The sequence below is a fragment of the Notechis scutatus genome, chromosome 7 (genome assembly GCF_049901735.1).
Source record: "Notechis scutatus isolate UNSWTSFEM ecotype Mainland chromosome 7, rNotScu1.2, whole genome shotgun sequence".
In the NCBI taxonomy this organism is placed as follows: Eukaryota; Metazoa; Chordata; class Lepidosauria; order Squamata; family Elapidae; genus Notechis; species Notechis scutatus.
Window position 1 is genome coordinate 3,714,803 of NC_142015.1, and position 13,490 is coordinate 3,728,292.

At 45.7% G+C, this 13,490-nt stretch overlaps 1 protein-coding gene and 1 long non-coding RNA gene across 3 annotated transcripts in view; one reads left to right on the forward strand and one right to left on the reverse strand.

Moving 5' to 3' along the window:
- CNNM4 (cyclin and CBS domain divalent metal cation transport mediator 4) overlaps positions 1–8,982 on the reverse strand; it is a 64,675-nt gene extending 55,693 nt beyond the window's left edge. The window contains exon 1 of one of the 2 annotated variants that reach the window (XM_087969615.1): positions 7,411–8,982. In XM_087969615.1, coding sequence (XP_087825741.1) covers positions 7,411–8,902 — 1,492 coding nt within the window. In that variant the 5' untranslated portion in view covers positions 8,903–8,982. The remainder of the gene's footprint in view (positions 1–7,410) is intronic. The other variant, XM_026688182.2, reaches the window with a different exon arrangement.
- Positions 1–13,490, forward strand: part of LOC148130013 (uncharacterized) — a 67,453-nt gene that overhangs the window by 7,969 nt on the left and 45,994 nt on the right. The gene's annotated exons all lie outside the window — the stretch shown is intronic.

Sequence of the window (13,490 nt, forward strand, 5' to 3'; positions counted from 1 at the left end):
GGAATCTTATATTTTTTTTTTTAAAAAAAAAAGCAACTTGGGGAGGGGATATGATCGAGGAATTTAAAATTATGCATGGCATGGAGAAAGTCGAACCGAGTATTTTCCCCCTTCTGTAAATCCTAGAATTGGGGGCTGATAGGAAAGAGATTTAAGAGATCAAAGGAAACCCTAACAGATAACAGATAATCAGAGTTGGAAGGGATCTTTCTTGTAGGTCATCTAGTCCAACCCCCCGCCCAAGCGCGAGACCCTACACCATTTCTGACAGATGGCATTCCAATCTCTTCTTGAAAGTCTCCAGCGATGGCACTTCCACAACTTCCAAAGGCAACTTCTGTTCCATGGATTGATTGTTCTCATTGTCAGAAAATTCCTCCTTATCTCCAGGTTGAATCTCTCCTTGTTCAATTCCCATTCATTATTCCTTATCTGGCCTTCAGGTGCTTTGGATAATAGCTTGACCCCCTTCTTCCTCTCTGGGGCAGCCCCTCAAATACTGGAATCCTGCTATCCTGTCTCCCCTGGTCCTTCTCTTCACTAGACTAGCCAGGCCCAGTTCCTGCAACCGTTCATCGTATATTTTAGCCTCTAGTCCCCTAATCATCCTGGTTGCTCTTCTCTTTCTGGAGTCTCAATATCTTTTTGATAGTGTGGTGACCAAAACTGGATGCAGTCCTCCAGGTGTGGCCTTACTAAGGCTTTATAGAGTGGTATTAGTACCTCACTTGATCTCGATTGTATCCCTCTGTTAATGCAACTTAGGAATGCATTAGCTTTTTTGGCGGCTGCTGCACACTGCTGGCTCATATTTAGTTGGTTGTCCACTAAGACTCCAAGATCCCTGTCATAGTTACTGCTATTCAGCCTGGTTTCACCCAGTCTATATGTGTACTTTTAGTTTTTCTTGCCTAAGTGTAGGACTTTACTTTTCTCTACACTGAATTTCATTTTGTTAGATATGGCCCAGGGTTCTAGTCTGTCAAGATCCACCTGGACCTTGAGCCTATCTTCTTGGGTGTTGGCTATTCCTGCCAGCTTAGTATCATCTGCCAATTTGGTAAGTATCCCTTCTATTCCCTCATCTAAGTCATTAATGAAGATATTGAAGAGTCCTGGGCCTAAGACGGAACCTTGTGGCATCCCACTGCTTACTTCCCTCCATGTAGACTTAGACCCATTAAGGACTACTCGTTGAGTACGGTTTGCCAGCCAGTTGCGAGTCCATCTAGTGGTGGTGCTATCTATTCCAACTACTGGAATGAAGAGCTGTCCCCGAAATAACAATCCTAAATGTACTCTGTAGAGATTCTCAATCATCCAGGCCATGGTTGTCTCCAAAGTGCTTTTTTCAGGTGCCAACAACTTCCTTGTTTTTTCTTTTGAAGATGTTTCACTTCTCATCCAAGGAGCTTCTCAGCTCTGACTGGATGGTGGGGAATGGAAGAACTGAAGAAGCTTCTTGGACGAGAAGCAAAAGGTCTTCAAAAAAATCTTAGTTGCCTCCTGAAAAAGCACCTTTGGGACAATCATAAACGTAGATTGGGAAAAAGGGTATCTCCAAATATAACAACCATGAGAGGGTAGCCAGGGCTGGAGATGAAAGACTTTTAATTGCTCATTGGTCAGCCATTGGTATCTACTCAACTAGGGAAATTTAATCAAGATAAAGAGTTCTCTACTGAATGTTGTAAACTCTCATTCCAAAAAGTCACTGTCACGCTAAAACAGTGCGTATCATTTGGCTGTTGATGTCACCTCAACGGGGAAAGTTTATGAAATATGGGCGTTCTCCCAGGATCTGATTCCAATGGGTCATCATCATGTTCAAAATTGCTCATGCTCAGGCTATTGGTATCTACTCCACCTGGGAGATTTATTCCATATAAGAGGCATTCGCCAGAGGCCTTACGTTCACACTAAGCATGTCATAATGCTCAGAGCATTTGAGCTGCACCCAAATGTGGTAAATCAGACCCCGTTGACTTTTGAGACACATGTTCCACCAACACAAGGAAGCGGTTTTTGCCCATGGGAACCACATATATATATATATATGATCTAGTTTTACTTTTACTCCTAATGTTGGCCTAGATTTGTGTATCTCAGGACCTTGTTTACCAGGTCATGGTTGTCTCAAAGGTGCTTTTTTTTTCAAAAGGCAACTGGACACAGTTTTTTGAGGAGAAGGAAGGAGAAGGAGGGGAGAAAAGAGAAGAGAGAGGAGGAGGCGGAGGAGAGGAGGAGGAAGAGGGAGGAGGGGGAAGAGAAGGGAGAGAACAAGAAGAAGAGGAGGAGGAGAAGGAAGAAGAGGAGGAGGAGAAGGAGAGGAGGAGGAGGAGAACAAGAGGAGGAGGAGGAGGAAGGGAGAAGCGGAGGTGGGAGGAGAGGAGGAGAGAGGAAGGAGGAGGAGAAGAGGAGAGAAGAACAAGAAGAAGAGGAGAGGAGAGGAGGAGGAGGGGGAGGAGGAAGAGAAGAAGAACAAGAAGGAGGAGGAGGAGGAAGGAGGAAGAGGAGAAGAAAGGAGGAAGAAGAGGAGGAGGAGAAGAGGAGGAAGAAGGGAGAGAGAAAAGGAGGAAGGAGGAGGGAGAAGAGGAAGAGAAGAGAAAAGGAGAGGAAGAGGAGAAGAAGAGGAGGAAGGAGGAGAGGAGAGGAGAGGAAGGGGAAGAAGAGGAGGAGGGAAGAGGAGAAGACGAAGAAGTTGTTTCTCTTCTCATCCAAGAAGTTTCATCAGTTCTGGCTGGATTGGACCTATTAGGAAAGGGTGAGGTCAACTTCTTCTTCCTCAAAGGAGGGGAAAAACACCATAGTTCACTTGGCCCTTTGCAAACAAAAAAAAGAGCACTTTTGCCATGAGCCTTATTGGGTTGCAAACATAGGAAAAATGTTGACTTACGGTTGCTAAGAACAACAACTTGAGCACTTGCAAATAACGTTTTCCCTTTGTTAATCGACACAATGCATTCCCATTTCACATTGTGGCCAGCAGTGATTGTGAAAAAAATAAATAAAATGTATTCCCTCAAATATAGGCTCCGTTTCCTCCTCCCCTCTCCGTGGAATCAATCGAGTGTTGTTCCATTGGTTGCGACAGAAATTGACTGACTGGCTTGACGTCGTAGGCCGAGAATGACTGTTGACCCAAAGTCACACAGCCGGCTTCTGTGCCTAAGGCGAGACAAGAATTCAACATCTCTTGTTTTCCAAGCTTGGTGCCTTCACCACGAGACCTAACTGGCTTGAACGACTACAAAGTCAAGGCATGATTCTTCTTCCTGTTAACTATTTACACCAGAAATACTGTAAATGCACAGCAGAACAACTAGACACAAGGACCATTTTTTCCCGAACGCCATCACTCTGCTAAACAAATAATTTCCTCAACACTGTGTTGTACATTATGATTCTTGACTCTTGACAAATGTATCTTTTCTTTTTATGTACACTGAGAGCATTTGCACCAAGACAAATTCCTTGTGTGTCCAATCACATTGAGCCAATAAAGAATTCTATTCTATTACATCTATTTTGTCACACATATTTTGTGGCATATACATGAGATGTCAATCGTTTGTAAATGGATGTACTATTTTCAAAAACATTTTTTTAGAGGGGGGCGTGTTTTGAAAGGGCTGGGAACTAATATTGTAGCAACATTAATCAGTATTTAATGGGGGGGGATAATCTGTGTACAGGTAGTCCTTTACAAATCCTCGTTTAGTGACTGCTCGAAGTTACAACAACAGCACTGAAAAAAGGGAAAACTTTTTCTCTTAGGAATAATACCAGAAGGACATAAGAAGGATTTAATTTACCTAATAATATGTGTTGACGGCGGCTAGAATAATATATGCACAATACTGGAAGAAGGAAAGAATACCACCAGAAACAGAGATAATAAGGAAAATTATGGCCTGTGCAGAATCAGATAGATTAACTCTAGAATTAAAAAAACAAGGGGGAATCTGAGTACTATGAAACATGGAATAAATTCTATCAGTGGTTGCATAGAAGAAGGCAAGGGCGGAACATAAGTAGCGATGATGATTAGAATAATTAGTAAACAATGCATCAGACAAGAGGATTGTAAATGGTGAAGTAAAATGTATACATGCATAACAATTTTAATGCCAGATCGGCTGCACCGTGTTGTATTCTTATAATTAAAATAAAAAAAAATACATAATGTCTCACTCAGCAAGGTAAGTTTTGGGGTGTCAATTGTAAGTCAAAGGCTACCTGTATACACGCTGCATTTTTTTTTAAATGAACTTTTTAAACACCTTGTATGCTTTTGTGTCTTTTTGGCTTTGTTGTTTTTCAAATGTCTTGGGAATTTTGTAGGTTAACTTTTCTTTCTAGTAAAATAAAACTGATTAAATTTAAAAAAAAAAAAAAAAAGACCAACGTGCCTACCGTCCCTGTCCTATTGTTTCTCTTATTCTTTTATTTTTCTTATATGTAACCATTTCATGTATTCACAACTATGTATACATTTATACTTATTATCTTGTAAAATAAAACTGATTAAATTTAAAAAAAAAGAAAAAAAAAAGAAATCAAGACACACCAATGCTGGGAAGTTCTCCTGTTCAAACTTCTTCGAAACAAACAAGAGCAAAAGGCAGGTAATACAGGAGAGAATCCCTTAACTCCAGGTGGGAGGATCTGTGAATTCTTTGAAATGCATGCCTGATAAAAGGAGCACTGCAGCTTTAAGGCAGGGGTCCCCAAACGTGGCAAGACTTGTGGACTTCAACTCCCAGAATTCCTCAGCTAACACGACTGGAGGAAGAATTATAGGAGTTGAAGTCCACAAGTCTTAAAAGTTGCCAAGTTTGGAGGCCTCTGCTTTAAGGGGTTTGGCATTTCATAGCATTATTGCCTTGCCACACAGGTTTTCTGATCCTGCTACTGGAAGAGCTGGGAGCCTTGCTAGAAACAATGGCCATGTAACAAAAGCGTCAACGTGATTTATGAACTCACACCTTATCCCGGGGCTAAACTACTCAAGCCAACCCTTTATTCCAGCAATTCAACTGTTCTGATCTGCAGTTGGACAAAACTAGGATGCAGTTTTCCGGCCCTTCACCCACTAAATCTGGCCCTAACCGGAAGGATCTCCATTCCAGAAGGATTTTCTTTCTGGCTTTCATTTGACTAGATCAGCTCCCTTGTTTTCCAGCAAAGTGGGAGATACACATCGTGGCAGAGTGATCAACTAGTTTTAAAAAGTTGCTTTGACAAGAACACTTTGGGAGAAAATAAGGAGCTGGCTGGAAAAGATAGTTAAAACAGAATATAGACCTGAAACCAGATGTATACTGGCTGGGCATAGTAGCAGAGGGTTTTGATAAAGGGACCATATATTTAGAATAGAATAGAACAGAATAGGATAGAATAGAATAGAATAGAATAGAATAGAATAGAATAGAATAGAATAGAATAGAATAGAATATAGAATAGAATTCTTTATTGGCCAAGTGTGGTTGGACACACAAGGAATTTGTCTTGGTGCAAATTTAGTGTTACATATATTGACAGCAGCAAGGATTAGCTTCGCAAAATACTGGAAAAATGAGAACACCCCCGTCAGATGAAGAAAATTTTAAGACTGTGCTGAACTGGATAGATGAATCTTAAAAATAAAAGATAAAAAGGCACAGAAGACTATTTGATATAGAATAGATTTTACGAGTGGTTATAGAAGACAAGAGGTAGAAATTAGAGGAAGAAAGACAATGAATGTCTGCATCAAAGATAGGGATGGTTTATAAAATCATTAGAAGTACTAAAAAAATTGTAAATAAGATAATATAAAAGAAACATAGTTAAAAATACTGGGTGATGTTATTGCTATTATTATATGTTTTTATTAGTATTATCTTTATGTGTTAATATTTAAGATATGATTTTTTTTGGCTTGTAATTGGTATACCCTGACAATACACTGTATTCAAAATGTTTATGAATAACATTATAAAAAATAACAAGCTGCTTTGGGGAAAAAAAATAGAAGTCAGGTTTTTTTGCCCAGGGATGGCAGACATCTGCCTGCTTCAGGGTTGCAGCTGGGAGAGTCCCTCTGACGAATGTTGACACCCAAGTCCTACCCGCCAACAATTCCGCTTTTCTCTGGCTTGTTCTGCCAAGTCAGCAGAACTTGCATCTGAACAAACATCTGTAGCACAAGGCTGCAAAATATGCTCAAGGAAAGAAACCTGGCCATCCTTAGAAATCTTTCCCCCCAACCTCCCTAGAAAAATAACTTCTGCTGTTAATATGTAATGAGTGAAGGGGTTGGGTTCGCACATCGCCTCAAGCTATTATTTGCCGAAGAAGGACAGGTTGAATAAGCCAAAGCTGGTTAGGCTCTGTCAATCTGGGTTGGTAACTATTATCTGCCACAGAGGCAGCTTTTCGGGTAAAATCATCAGCCAAATGTGCCCAAAGGCTGTGATAATTTAGTGCGATGTGTGCATATAGTCCATGAGAAAAATGAATTATAGGTATCTTAGGGAGCCTCAAGAACCGATCAATCCTCCTGCTGGATTTGGCCATAATATTCTGCATTAGAAGCCTTGATCAATGAAGAAGCAAAGAAGGTCTGGATGAGGATAAAGAAATGGCTGGAGGAAATTATTAAGCAAAAAATTGAGTTGAATCCGGAACTATTCCTACTAGGTATAACAAAAGACAATTTAAGTAAAAAACCAACAGTATATCATACTTCATATAATAACGGTGGTGAGAATTGTTTTCGCACAACATTGGAAACAGACTAATATTCCTACAGAAGATATGGTGATTAAAAAAAGTGCTTGAACGTGCAGAGATGGATAAATTAATGATGGAGTTAAAAGACAAGGAGGAAACAGAATATTATAAGATTTGGGATGTGTGGCATGAGTGGCTAGAGGATAAAGGTAAAGAACGTGTATAAAAAGTACTTAAGAGTAGCAGGAAATGTATACACAAGTAATTATAAAAAGGTAAATATAAATGTAACAATGTTAGAGGAAATGTATACACAAGTAATTATACAAAGGTAAATATAAATGTAACAATATTAGAGGAAATGTATCAGAAATTGAAAAAGCAAAATGAAACTGTTACTAAGTAAATAGGAGAAATGTGGATTCAGAAGCACTGTCAAGAATGGAAACCTGGTGTAAATATTGAAAAATGTGTAATAAAGATTATTATTAAAAAAATAAGAGAAGCCTTGATTAAGAGGAGGTAACCAGGTTGCATCCTAGCCACCAGGATAAAGAAAAGCACGCTCCTTTTCTTTCTGGAGATCTGCAGGAGAAGCTGCATCTTTGTCAACCATGCCCTGGGCAGCCAAACGCACCCAGGGCAGCGGTAGGCCCCTTGCCCACAGAGCTACCACCTTCCGCCTTCACTTACCCTTTTTGAATTCCTCCAGCATGGCGTCCAGCTTGGTGTCGTGGAAGACGAAATGGATAGGGTGGTTGTAGAACTTGGTGATGGTCTTGAGGGTGGTGCAGTCGTCAGGGTCCACAAAGGCCAAATCCTTGATGTAAAGGATATCCACAATGTTGGATCGCTCCTCCTCGAAGATCGGGATACGGGTGTAGCCGCTTTCCATGATTTCGGACATGGTGTTGAAATCCAAGATGCCGTCGCTGTTGATCATGAAGCAGTCGTGAATGGGGGTCATGACGTCCTCCACCGTCTTGGTCCGGAGCTCCAGAGCTCCCTGGATCATGTTCAGCTCCTCCTTGACCAGATCGTTGTAAGGCTCCGTGATCTTCAACATCTCCACCAGCTTCTCCCGGTTGTAGACGGTGCCGATCTCTTGACCCAACAAGACGTCCAGGATCTTGCTGATCGGGTAGGATATGGGGAAGGTCAAGAGCATGAAAATCTTGGTGAGGACGATGGTGTTGGCTCCCACGGCCAAGCCGTGGCGGGAGCAGAGCGCCTGGGGCACGATCTCCCCGAAGATCACGATGCCGGAGGTGGAGGCAATGACGGCCACCAAGCCCGATCCTATCAGGTCGTCCAAGAGGATGGTGAGGGTGGTGTTGACCAGGACATTGCCCAGCAGGAGGGAGCAGAGCAGGTAGTTGCCCTTGCGCCGGATGGGCTCGATCCGGCGGGCGTAGCGCCTCTCCGTCTCGCTGCCGCAGTTCTGCACGATGCGCAGCTCCATAGGATCGAGCGCCATCAGGCCCAGGTTGAGCCCGCTGAACATGCCCGAGAGGGCCAGCAGCACCACCAGGAGCAGCACCTGGAGCCACAAGGGCAGCAGGCGCGGCTTCTCCTCCACCACGCGCAGGAAGGCGTCCTCGCCCTCCAGGCGCCGCCAAGCCAGCTCAGGATCGCTCCGCGCGCACAGCACGTAGAGCTTGGAGCGCTCGGCCTTGCGCAGCCGCTGCACCCGCAAGCCGATCAGGGCCGAGGTGGGCCGGCTACGGCCGGCATGGTGGGCGTGCACCACCAGGTCCTGGCTCTTCTCCGGGCAGGTGGCGTTGGGGCTGCCGCTGCCTCCTCCTCCCCGGGTGGCGTTGGGTCCAGGCGGGCCCACCTCGGCGAAGTACACCGCCTGCTCGGCTCTGGCGCTCAAGCCCAGCCCGTAGAGGCGCAGCACCACCTGGGCGCCCTCCTGCACCTGCAGCACGCCGGCCTCCGTCTCTTGCTCCGGCTCCCACAGCGGCCGGTCGGTGCTCTCCAGCCGCATGCCCAGCACCACGGGGCCGCGGCGGTCCGGGAAGGAGGAGGAGGCGGCGGCGGATCGGCCGGGGCTCAGCAGCAACAGCAGCAGCAGCAGCAGCAGCGGCGGCGGCGGCCCTGGACCCAGCCATGCCCGGAACGGGAATGGCGGGCCGGCTTCTGCTCCGGAGCCGCGGAGGCTCCCAAGCCGGCGCAGCGCCATGTTCCCGCCAGGTTTACTCCGAAACGCGGAGCAGCCCAGGATTTTTTTTTTCTTTTGGGGCGCCCGAGGGGGAGGGGCTTCGCCGCGTCACGGGCTCGGCTGCTTTGCATACGGCACGCCCCCTTTTTCCCCCTCCCTCGGGGGAGCCCCTTAAGGAGGCGCCGGGAAGCGGGGCTGCTTGCTTGCTTTGCTTGCTTTTTTTTTTTAAGGAGGCGCCCGGCGGTGCGGAGAGAGCGAGCCGCTATTCGAGGCTTAGCGGGGAACTGGTGCCTGAAGGCGGGGGGAGAAGGGAAGGGAGGGGATTCTGCGCACGGGAAGGGATTCGAACTAGGACCGCCGGAGCAACTCGTCCCCTCCCTCCCGAGGCTGGGACTCGAACTAGGACCGGACAGCCTGAGTCCGAGTACCCCCTCCACTCCCAAGCCTGCGACTCGAACTAGGACCGGGTCAACTCGTCAGATTTAACAGATAATCAGAATTGGAAGGGACCTTATAGGTCATCTAGTCCAACCCCCCCCCCCCCAAGCGGGAGACCCTACACTATTTCTGACAAATGGCAGTCCTGTCTCTTCTTGAAAGTCTCAAGTGATGAAGCTCCCACAACTTCCGAGGGCAACTTCTGCTCCAGCCTGGGATTCGAACTAGGACCAGGCCAACTCGTCCCTCTCACCCTCCCCACCCTGGGACTCGAACTGGGATCGGGACAGCCTGGGTCCGAGTACCCCCCCCCCCCAAGCCTGGGGCTCGAGCTAGGATAGAAACAGCCCGGGTCAAAGTCCACGCCCACTTCCCATCCTGGGATTCGAATTAGGAGCAGTACAGCTGGAGCCTTTGCGAGGTTGCTTTGCGGGGCTTTCTTACAACCTCCCCTTCTCCCTTTGATCCTGATCTGTACGATGGATGGATTTCCCTGGAAGTTTTTCCAAAAGCAGATTAACTTCAGACCCACCCTTAGACCAGGATGGAATATATGGTCTCTTGGCCCGGAGCAAAGGGTTGGACTAGAAGACCTCGGGGGTGTCCCTTCCAGCCTTTAGGATTCTATTTTGCTATCTTCTCTCCTCCTCCGCTTCTTTTGCGCCTCCTCTGCGTTTCTAGCTTCCGAAATAAAACGGGAAACCCAGAGCTTGGGATCCCAAAGGAGAGGGGATCGGGGCAAGGGCATAGGATCGGGCTGAGCCAGGGCCTAAGGAAACGCACGGGTTCTGCGGGGGGGAAAAAAACACCCGTTAAGCCCGAAACCATGATCACCGCATCCTGGTTTCCTGGTCGAGGCGTTAGGTGGGGCATATCCGGGCTGCACTTGTGCAACGCAACCCCGCTTCCTTCTCCTTGCCCGGGCGAGAAAAATTCCCCCTTTGCCGGCGTCTAAGGAGCGGCCACCTCGTTCCCAGCGCCTCCCAGTTGCCTTGCTTTGCAAATCCGGTCATTATCATAAACCACGATGCGATTGGCCCGCTTTTTAATTTAACCTGACATGTTGAACCCGGCTAACGGAAGCTTAGTCGAGAGAGAGCTACGGGCCCGGTTTACTTTTGCAGATCTTGCGTTGCCACAACGTTGCTTTTAAACACACACAAACAAAACTTAGCAGCTGCTGCGGGTAAGTGGAATTCAACAGCTTGGAGACAGGAGGGAAGAACTGAAGTTTGCTGGTGTTTTGCTGCTATTGTTCTTCATTTAATTAATTCGCTTTATTTCAGTGAAAGTATTTTTTTGATTTGCTCTGCCTGGCCCTTGTTTTGAAAGGGTTTGTTGTGCAACATTATTAAGCAATGAGCTGGATGATCCACCAGCTGTATCCTTATTCAGCCCCAGCCATCCAAACACAGTAACGTGCACCCAAAACAGGTACAACTGCGGGAAACAAGTAATCTCTCTCTCTCTCTCTCTCTCTCTCTACCTATCTACCTACCTACCTACCTACCTACCCATCCATCTATTCTATGAATGTATGTGTGTGTATGTATATGTGTGTATATATATATATGTGTGTGTGTATGTATGTATGTATATATATGTATATGTATATGTATATGTATATGTATATATATATATATGGGGATCTTTGGTTATTCGGGTTTTCTCCCACATAAAATTGGAAGTATACTTCCAATTTTACGTGGGAGAAAACCCAAATAACCAAAGATCCACATACAAATACCTGCGAAAACCTCAGAAAACACACACATATATATATATATGTATATGTATATACGTGTGTGTATATGTATGTGTATATCTATCTATCTGTCTATCTATCTTTGGTTATTCAGTTCTGTGGGTGTGGTGTGGTGGGTGTGGCAGGGAAAGGATACTGTAAAATCTCCATTCCCTCCTCACTCCTGGGGGAAGGTTACTGCAATAAATATAAATATAAATATAAAAAATATAAATATAAATATAAAAAATATAAATATAAATAATATAAATAAAATAAAATAAATAAATAAATAAATAAAAATAAAATAAAATAAATAATAAAACAAAACAAAACAAAACAAATCCCCATTCCCTCCACATCCACTAACCTGCTTTCCTGCTCTGTTCTCCTGTGCAGGGCAACCAAAGGAGACCCAGCCAATCAGCTGGGACTCGGGAGGCGGAGAATAGATGGGGGCGGGGCCAGCAAGAGGTGGGATTGGCCGGTTCTCCAAACTACTCAAGATTTCCGCTACCGGTTCTCCAGAACTGGTCAGAACTGACTGAATACCACCTCTGATCACAGATATATAGTGTCTATTGCTTGAACAGGGGATTGGACTAGAACAGTGGTCCCCAAGGGACCAGGGACCAGTTTCACGGAAGACCATTTTTTCATGGACACGGAGGAGGGAGGGGAGGGGAGAAACGCGCAACCTAGTTCCCTCGCACATGCAGTTTACAAGTAGGGTTCATGCTCCAATGATGTTGTGGTTCGCCGGCAGCAGGTGCGGACGGCTGAGGTCTCAGAGAGTGAGGACTCAGATGAGGGGCCTGCGTGTGATGCAGGGATAGGGCCAGGACCATCAGGGAGTGGAGTGCTGCCTTTGGAGATTGTGGAGGCTGGCAGCAGTGATGAAGAGGTCCCCGAGGAGCCTGTGCCAAGTGCACATGCACGCAGGGCTGCTCGAAGGAAAGAGAAGCTGCAGCAGCATGGATGACTCGGGAGTAAGGCTGCAAGGTGACGGCCCCTCCCTTAAGAGATAAAAGCCAGCTGAGAACCTGGAGTTCTTTGCAGGAAGCAAAGACGTTTTTGCACTCAAGCCTTGTGGACGCTTGGACTCTCTTAGTTTGTGTTTGGAGACTCTTTGTGTTTGAAATCTTTCTTGGCAACTTTATCTAGTGTTCTTGGCAGCCTTGCACAACCTTGGCAAGGCTCGTTCTTATCAGAGACCATTAGTTGGAAACAGCCTTTTAACTGTGAAGGAACGGAATTCGTAAAGAATCCTTAAAAGGTTTTGTTTTTATTTCTATTTGGTGTTTTGTTTCCTTGGAACAAGGTTTGGGTCGGAACAAACGATCATTCAATGCCTGATGATCTGAAGTGGAGTCGAGGCCGTGATGTCCATTTTTCGGGATCAAGCTGCAAATGCGAAGCTTCGTTCGCTCGCCCGCCGCTCCCCTCCAGCTGTGTGAAGTGGGTGGGGTTGGGGACCCCTGGACTAGTCTAGAAGGCCTCCGGGATCCCTTCCAACCCTTTTCATTCTGTGTTCGAGGTATCCCAGGACTGACCCTGCGACGGCTCAGACAAGGTCAACCCGATGCTGATGCTGCCCTCTGCCGAGGCTTTTGTGCGGGAAAGGCCGCCTCCTTGAAGCCGACCAGGCAAAATCACTCCAACACCCCCTGGCACCGAGTGAAGTTTCTTCCAGCTAAGACATTCTCCGTTTCTGCAAGGTCCTTCCAATAGCCGATCATTCTGTGATTCTGCCAGGCCAGAAAAAAATGACATGCTTGTACCTCCACCAACATTGCGTCTTGCAAGCAAGATGCCTTCCAGAAATCATCCAATTAATTTCTCTCTCTCTCTCTCCTCTCTTTTCCTCCCTATCTTCCTCCTTCCCTCCCTCTCTCTTAATCTTTCTCTTTTCCTCTCAATCTTTCTCTCTTCCTCTTTCTTTTCCTCTCTCTCTCCCTTTCTCTCAATCTTTCTTTTCCTTTCAATCTTTCTCTCTCAATCTCTCTCCCTCCCTCTTAATCTTTCTCAATCTTTCTCTCTTTTCCTCTCTCTCCCCTCTTTTCCTATCTTCCTCCCTCCCTCTCTTAATCTTTTTCTTTTCCTCTCAATCTCTCTCAATCTTTCTCTTGCTTTTCCTCTTTCTCTCTTCTCTCTCCCTCTTTCTTTTCCTTTCAATCTTTCTCATTCTCTCTCCCTCCCTCTCAATCTCTTTCTCAATCATTCTTTTCCTCTCTCTCTCTCAATCTCTTTTCCTCTCCTTCTCTCTCCCTCTATCTCAATCACTCTTTTCCTCTCAATCTTTCTCTCAATCTCTTTTCCTCTCAATCTTTTTCTCTCAGTCTCTCTTTTCCTCGATCTTTCTTTCTCAATCTCTTTTCCTCTCAATCTCAATCTCTTTCTCTTTTCCTTTCTCTCTTCCTCTCTCTC